The following is an 8321-nucleotide window of genomic DNA, read 5'->3' on the forward strand; positions in this document are numbered from 1 at the left end:
GAAACAAACAAACAAACAAAAATACTTGAAATGGATCACCAACCTAAATACAAGAAGTCAAACAATGAAGGGTCAAAAAGAAAACATAAAATATATTCAGTATCTTGGTCTAGGCAAATACTTCATAAAGAACACTCAGATCTCTACTTATTTTTATGTTCTGTAAGGACTGAGAGCAATTTTTAGCAATCTAAAAGACATATGGCATCTGACATTCTAAAAGGATTTCTAGGAAAAACACTACGTAAGTTCCTAGACTTTGTATTTCCCGAAGTCAGCATAAGGTACAATATTGCCCCTATTTTGAGCCCCCACCTGCTCACAGCTGCCTCTCTCTCCTCTCAATGTGCATCATAACTGCCAGGGCTCTATGATTTAGGGGTGCAAATTCTAACCTGTTTCTCAATGAGAAACTGGGAGCTGGTCCTAAACAAATCAGAGTATTAACATTCCCCTGGCCATGGTGGACAAATAAGCCATTAATCAGATTCCATTTTTTTTTCATTTTTTTATTACTAGTTGTTCAAAACATTACATAGCTCTTGACATATCATATTTCATATATTTGATTCAAGTGGGTTATAAACTCCCATTTTTACCCCATATACAGATTGCAGAATCACATCGGTTACACATCCACGTTTTTACATACTGCCATACTAGTGTCTGTTCTATTCTGTTGCTTTTCCTATCCTCTACTATCACCCCCTCCCCTCCTCAGATTCCATTTTGATAATTATATTTGAACTGTTCAAAAAAGATGTCACTCTTCTCCCTGAAGCATTATCTTGGGAAGAAAGCACCACAGAACTTCTGAAGCCTACTGTGAAGAAAACATCCCAGCTGGAAGAAGACAATGCAAAAGGATGCACAGCCAAGACACGGAGACAGACAAATGCACATCTTTTAGCCTCAGGATCCAGATTGAAGCTTAGTTATAGCCAAGGACTTTTTAGCAGCAAGGAAACACTTCAAAAGAAAAAAGGAAATAAAAATGGGTGAAATGCTTCAAAAGGTAGCCTAATAAAGATATCCAAATAACCAATAAGCACACCAAAAAGTACTCAATATCAGGAAAATGCATATTTCAACAACAACAAAAAACACATATCACCACACACCCTGCTAAAGAGCTAAAGTTAGAAAGTGTGGGCCCAGTATGCAGAATAGCCAACACTCACATGCACTGTTGGGGACTTACTGGTGGAACCAACATTTTTGAAAATCTAAAGTATCTACCAAAACTACACTTGCAGTATACCCTATCATTCAGTAATTGCATTCCCCACATATAGCAAATACCAAGAGAAATAAGAGCAACCAAGTGACAAACCAGACATTATGTTGAGTAAAAGAAGCCAAACAGGTAACAGTACATGTTGTAGTTTTAACATTTATTTGAAAAGTCAGAAAAAGCACACCAAATCAAGCATAATAAGAGTTAAAATCCAATTTCCTCTGTGGAGTGATTATTGAGAAAGAGATGAATGAACTTCCTGGAATCCTGGAAATGTGTCCACCAGGATGTATACATCTATGTGAAATTACATCAAGCTGTACACAGCTTGCACATTAGTGTATGTATACCTTGATAAACAGTAAAAAGTGATTAAGGGAAATGCTATAGTTATTCTTCTAAGAGAAAATATAATTTTTTAAAGTATTTTTAGTTGTTAATAGACCTTCATTTTATTCATTTATTTATATGCCATGCTGAGAATCGAACACAGTGCCTCATACATGCTAGGCAAATGCTCTACCAATGAGCCACAACACCACCCGTTAAAATACAATGTTTTAAAAAAAGGGAAGAGGTAGCAAAATGTACCTGAAACAGCTCATAGCATTCCTCTTCTCACATAAAGGCAGTAAAATCTTCCCTGTCTGAAGGTATCAAATATAAATCCTCCTCTACCAAAATAGGATGACACTTATTTGAGGCTTGCCTCAATTACAGTCAGGATAACTTCATTACCCACAGCTCTACTCACTTTTGGGACCACAATAGGCTTGTATAGACATCAATACCATAAGCAGAGTGAAGAATGGGACTGGACTGTGAGCATGATGACAATCCTTCCACAAACTGGTCAACTCTAATAGGGCAGTGAAAGTGCCAGAGGAAGTGCAATGAGAAGCAAAAATGCCAAAATGGCAACACCAGAGCTTGCCAGAGAAATCTAAGTTGAGTTTGGCCAGGATACAGGAGTTAATGGAGATGTTTGTGGAGGTGCAGCCCCTGAGGAGACTGAGGTCAAGCACTTAACATTCAGTTTTGAGCAAGTATGGATCAGGGCATTCAATACTCAGAAAAATGAGCTGAAAACTGGGGCCCACAGGGCATTCAATACTCAGAAAAATGAGCTGAAAATTGGGGCCCACAGATTCATCTGTCTACCTATATCGTGGTCCTAATAAGCAGGCAATTGTAGCTCCTTCCCTAAAGCCTTTCAAACTTCTTGCAAAGTTATTTTAGAAAACTATCACCTAGGATTAGAAGTGATTTTGGGAAATGTAGTCCTCAGCTATATCCAAATTAATATAACACACTTTATTAACTTAAAACATTAGATCAAAATTCCAGCCATGAGGGCTGGGGTTCTGGCTCAGTAGTCGAGTGCTTACCTAGCGTGTATGAGACACTGGGTTCGATTCTCAGCACCACATATAAATAAATAAAATAAAGATCCATCAACAACTTAAATTAAATTAAAAAAGATTCCAGTCGTGAACAAACATAAAGAATAAAACAAAACAGCAATCAGATGAGACTATACTCTTTCAAGGCCTTTGTACTAATTAATTTCTACTAAAAATTTTATTACACATGAAAAGCTTTTGATAGTAAACACTGATATTCTCAAAAACAGTTGGTCCTCTTAAAGAAAAGGGGGGAATTATTGGGTAGGCAACTTTCAGTATCCAGACGAAGAAAAAGATGAAGGCAAAGACGAAGAAGAAGGCAAAGGCAAAGACGAAGACAAAGACGAAGAAGAAAAAGGTGCCCATGCTGTGAGTTCAAACTTAAACAACAATTAAAAACAAAACAAAACAAAACAAAACAAAAAACACCACTTTCCTGCCAGCCCAAAAAAAAATGCACTTGAGCCAGACTCAATGATATATGCCTGAAATCCCAAACTTAGGAGGCTAAAGCAGAAGTCCAGGAGTTACAAGCCTGGACAACATAGCCAGACCCTGTCTCATGGAGAAGCATACACACGTGTACACACACAATCTCCCAAGAGTCCAAAAGACTTTGTAATGGAAATAACATTTACATCTCATCTAAAGAAACTCGCCTCATACTCAAAAGTATGTCATAAAAGCTGAAAAGGGAAACATAGAACCTTAAATCTTCCTATTAGAAAACATTGGAAATCAATGACCCTCTAGAAGTCCACTTTAATGAGGCACTGATCTCCTTTTCTAGCTCAAATTTTGAATTTTCTTATACAAGTGTTGAGAGCCACCGCCAAGTCAAGATGGCGCCTGACAATTTGCCAGGAGGAGTGGTCTGAGAAGTAATGCCAGTGAGCTATTAAGAGGATGAGGATTCCTTAATGACTGACTGATGTATCCAGATGATGTTAACTGAGTTAAGCTGTGCCTAATTATTAAGATGATGAGGATTCCTTAATGACTGATTGCTGTAACTGGATAATGTTAATTGAGATAAGCTGTCTGTATTCACTTGGGTATATATAACTCTGCTGGTCTGAATACAGTGGCTCCCGCTGTTTCAACTTTCACAAGTTGCTTGTGGCCCCCCGGCTACTTTGCACAGCCCAGCCAGACTGCGGCACAAGTTATGTTCAAAATCAAAAGGCTTTACCATATAGCTTACAAACACAGGATTTCTCTCAGTTGTCCTCAACTATTCAAAAGAATAAGTGATAATCTCCTACTTTCTCACATTTATACTGTCTCCACAGTATAAGACTTCACAAAAGGAGACTTCACAAATTGCATTAGTTCAGAAAAAGTCTTGCAGAGATACCGTTACTCCTTACATTTATATGTTGTCCCTTGTGTGAACTTTCAAATGGCTTCGAAAGTAGGCTGGAAAATAAAGGCTTTCCCACATTCCGTACATTAATATGTTTTCTCTCCAGTATGGCTTCTCACATGCATCCCATAGGATGAGGGAGAACTGAAAGCTCTTCCACACTCAAGACATTGAAAGGGTTTTTCTCCGGTGTGCATTCTTCCATGTATAGTAAGCGATGAATAATGTCGAAATGCCTTCCCACATTCCTTACATTCATAAGGTTTTTCCTCAGTGTGGGTTCTTACGTGGCTACTAAGACCTGAAAAACATATAAAGGCTTTCCCACATTTTTTACATTCATAAGGTTTTTCTCCAGTGTGAGTTCTTCTATGTACTTTAAGATAGGAAGAACAAATGAAGGCTTTCCCACATTCCTTACATTCATATGGTTTCTCTCCAGTATGGCTTCTCACATGTATCCCAAAGGATGAGGCAGAACTAAAAGATCTTTCACACTCCAGACATTCAAAGGGTTTTTCTCCAGTGTGCATTCTTCCATGTATAGTAAGGGATGAAGAATGTCGAAATGCCTTCCCACATTCCTTACATTCATAGGGTTTTTCCTCAGTGTGGATTCTCATGTGGCTACTAAGACCTGACAAACGAATAAAGGCTTTCCCACATTTTTTACATTCATAAGGTTTCTCTCCAGTGTGAGTTCTTCTATGTACTGTAAGATAGGAAGAACTAATGAAGGCCTTCCCACATTCTTCACACTCATAAGGCTTTTCTCCACTGTGAGTTCTTAGGTGTTCAGTGAGGGATGAGGAATGACGATAGGCCTTCCCACACTCCTTACATTCATATTGCACCTTACTATTGTGATCTCTCACGTGTGCTTTAAAGGATGAGGGACAATTGAAGGCCTTCCCACATTCCTTACATTCATATGGTTTCTCTCTACTTTGATTGTTCACATATGTGTTCAGGAAAGTGGGAAGACAGAAGGCTTTTCCACATTCCAGACATTCATAAGGTTTCTGTCCAGTGTGTTTTCTCAAGTGGATACTTAAGGAGGAGGGGCAATAGTAGGCTTTCCCACATTCCTTACATTTATAGGGTTTCTCTCCGGTGTGTGTCCTCACATGTACAGTGAGTTTTGAGGAGTCACTAAAGGCCTTCCCACACTCTTTACATTCATAGGGCTTCTTCTCTCCTGTGTGAATTCTTATATGTCTTTTAAGATGAGAGGAAGAGCTAAAGGCCTTCCCACATTTCTTACATTCATATGGCTTATCTCCACTATGAATTCTTTTGTGTTTGGAGAGTGATGAGGAACAACTAAAGGCCTCCCCACATTCCTTACAATCATAGGGCTTATCTCCACTGTGAATTCTTTTGTGTTCTGTGAGGTGGGAAGAACTATTGAAGGTTTTCCCACATTCCTTACATTCATAGTTTGCCTTTTCACTATGAATTTTCATATGTGCTCTGAACAGGGAGGAACAACTGAAGGCCTTTATACATTCCTTACATTCATATGGTTTTTCTTCAGTAGGAGTTTTCATATGCTTCTTAAAACAAGAAAGAAAATGGAAGGCTTTCCCACATTCCTTACACTGATAGGGTTTGTTTCCAGCATGAGATCTGCTGTGATTCTTAAGTGATGAATGAAACAGGAAGGACTTTCCACACTCATAGCATTCAAAGGATTTGACTTCAGTAGTTCTCTGGGGCATAAGATTTGAAATTTGTCCACATTGATTTTCTTCATTGTATTCACAGATGTTCTCTAACACATGACTTTTAAAAATAAAAGACAGATTATTAGTAAAAAAATTTACCATTTTCAGTAAATATGTATGAGTTCTGCCCCATCAATTTATAAGCTAAAAGCTCTCAAGAACGCTCTTCCACAGCCAACATTGTCACTGAGCTTTTGACTTGTATGATTTTTCTGATAAATCTGTCAAACCAATCTATGTGTCAAACCTTCAATATCTCAGTATCATTTGTAGGAAAAACTACCTAGACAAAATTCTTGTGAAAGTACAATTTTTTTTTAATTTTGAATTTGAATCTTTATTTCTCTTTTTAAATTTATTTTTTATTTGCATGTATTCCATTAGTTATACATGACACCAGAATGCATTTTCATACACCATACATTAATGGAGTATAATTTCTCATTCTCCTGGTTATATAGGATGTTGAGTTACACTGGTCATGTAATCATATATGCACGTGGGATAATAATGTCCAATTAATACTACTATTATTCCCACACCCCCTCCCTTCCCCTCACTCCCCTCTGTCTAATCCAAAGTACCTCTATTCTTCTCAATTCCCCCCCCCCCATTGTAAATTAGCATCCACCTAACAGAGAAAACACTTCGCCTTTTGTTCTTTGCACCAGCTTCATCCATTTACTGGCAAACGCCATAATTTCATTCTTATGAAAGCATAATTTTTGACCTAGGTTTATGTTGAAAATATGTTTCTTTTCAAAAAATATTTTTTAGTTATAGATGCATGCAATATCTTTATTTCATTTATTCATTTTTATGTGATTCTAAGGATCGAACCCAGTCCTCACATGTGGGAGGCAAGCACTCTGCATGCCACTGAGCCACCACCCAGCCCCAAAATATGTTTCTTAAATCTCAAAATTGTTTCCTGATGCACTACCTTCTGTTATATGAAGGGCACTCACCTTAAACCTTTCTCATGGCTTTTGTTCCAATCATCCACACCATGGAAGTCCTGGTTTTCATGTGAAATAGAGGAGCAGGAACCATTTCTTTTGAATCGCACTATTCTCTGTTCATTGGATATTTTTTCTCCATTGTTATCTTGAAGAGCAACTAATTCCTTAGTATTAAGTAGAGACTCAAAACCTGAAACAAAAAAATAAAATAAAGTTACCTATGAGCAAAAAACTTTTGAGCAGTGCAGCTGTTTCAGGACTTCATTATTAATAGGCACAAGGGTCAAAAGTAAAACAGTTCACTAAAAAATATTTCCATGAAACCATAGTATGGTAACATTACCATAGTATGGTAACACATGCTTGTAATCCCAGCTACTTGGGAGGCTGAGGTAGGAGGTTCACAAGTTCAAGCACAGCCTCAACAACTTAGACCCGGTCTCAAAATTAAAAAGGGTATGGGATATAGCTCAGTGGTAAAGCACTCCTGGGTTCCCCAGTGCTGAAAAATAAAAAATAGTTCTATGAAGAATGAAAGTGATGGTAACATGATCAGTAGAAATTATTGGGACCAGAGACATGAAAAATTGGGCTTCATATGAATCAAAATGCATTCTGCTATCATGTATAACAAAGTAGAACAAATAAATAAATATTTTTTTTAATAAAAAGAAAGTTTATGTTAAAATTTTTCTGTTAACTTGATATTTCATATTAGCATAGAAAATATATTAAAAATGTTGATTAATAATTTTTTAACAATTAGGAGAGCAAAACAGAAAGGATAAAATACACATACCAAAAACAAACTTTAAAAAAGCAAATATGGAGATCTTTGCCAAGAACAAGGAAAGTATGAGAGGACAGATAAACAGTCAAAATAGTCCTCTGAGGCATCTGTGGATAATGAGCCTCCTCAGACAAAACAAACTTTTGCTTCATTTTCTATTTTATTTTTTTCTCCTCCCAGGCCAGTTTCTCCCAGGGATTCTTGCCTTCCTGGTGCTGCTCCGTACAGATGCCCTGGATAAGTTCTGTCTTCACTGTCTGCAGTTCCTCCTCTTGTTCCCACTGGGAGATCAGATTGGGTGTGAGTAGTGGGTACCCTGCACATGAGGAAAGGAATATCATGAGGGAAAGCAATGAAGAATCACAAATATCCTTCCATAAGATTGGGTCAAACTTTGGTCTTCTGATACTCTAAAGACAGAGAAGGATGAGTTTAACTGAAACAAAATGTCAAATCCATTGAAGAAAATTAAAAAAAGGCAAAGGAAGGAGGGAGAGGAAAGAGAAAGAAAAGAAAAATAGAGAAGATAAAAGAAAAAGCTGAGATATGGGGGGAAAGGCAGCCTCTAATGTGAAGAACTGATCTGAATCAGACATAGTGACACAAGCCTATAATCCCAGGGTGTATTTTTTGTGCTTATGTCCAAATCAATACAGTACAAAAGTAATTATGAATAAGATAGGAACACATTCCATAATAAACAAAAATTAAAAGAATTCACAATTAGAAAGTCTATATTACAGCGCATTCTCAACAAAATATTCCATGAGGATGAAGAAGGGAAAAAAAAAATGAAAACCAGCAAAGGGAGGATCTACACTAAAACAACACTC

General features: G+C 37.3%; 1 protein-coding gene across 4 annotated transcripts; it reads right to left on the reverse strand.

Moving 5' to 3' along the window:
- Positions 1-1375: 1375 nt before the first annotated feature.
- LOC107134100 (zinc finger protein 699-like) lies at positions 1376-8192 on the reverse strand. Of its 4 annotated transcripts, none has more exons than XM_048797804.1 (4): positions 7694-8192; positions 6705-6888; positions 4683-5794; positions 1376-4430 (listed from the first exon to the last, which is right to left on the reverse strand). In XM_048797804.1, exons 1-4 carry the CDS (start codon positions 7827-7829, stop codon positions 4096-4098), a joined length of 1767 nt encoding a protein of 588 aa, XP_048653761.1. In that variant the 5' UTR covers positions 7830-8192; the 3' UTR covers positions 1376-4095. The 4 variants fall into 4 exon arrangements, with proteins under 4 accessions (XP_048653761.1, XP_048653760.1, XP_048653762.1 ...); XM_048797803.1 differs by having other exon boundaries at positions 1376-4598; positions 4767-5794; positions 7694-8188; XM_048797805.1 differs by having other exon boundaries at positions 1376-4749; positions 5086-5794; positions 7694-8176.
- Positions 8193-8321: the final 129 nt, after the last annotated feature.

The sequence above is a fragment of the Marmota marmota genome, unplaced genomic scaffold (genome assembly GCF_001458135.2).
Source record: "Marmota marmota marmota unplaced genomic scaffold, marMar, whole genome shotgun sequence".
Taxonomy (NCBI): Eukaryota; Metazoa; Chordata; class Mammalia; order Rodentia; family Sciuridae; genus Marmota; species Marmota marmota.

Coding starts and splice junctions, on each gene's coding strand:
- LOC107134100 (XM_015476232.2), bottom strand. CDS start 7,829: ATGATATTCCTTTCCTCATGTGCAGGGTACCCACTACTCACACCCAAT. Junction 6,889..7,693: donor TACGGAGCAGCACCAGGAAG/GCAAGAATCCCT, acceptor TTTTTGTTTCAG/GTTTTGAGTCTCTACTTAAT. Junction 5,795..6,704: donor AGCCATGAGAAAGGTTTAAG/GTGAGTGCCCTT, acceptor TATTTTTAAAAG/TCATGTGTTAGAGAACATCT.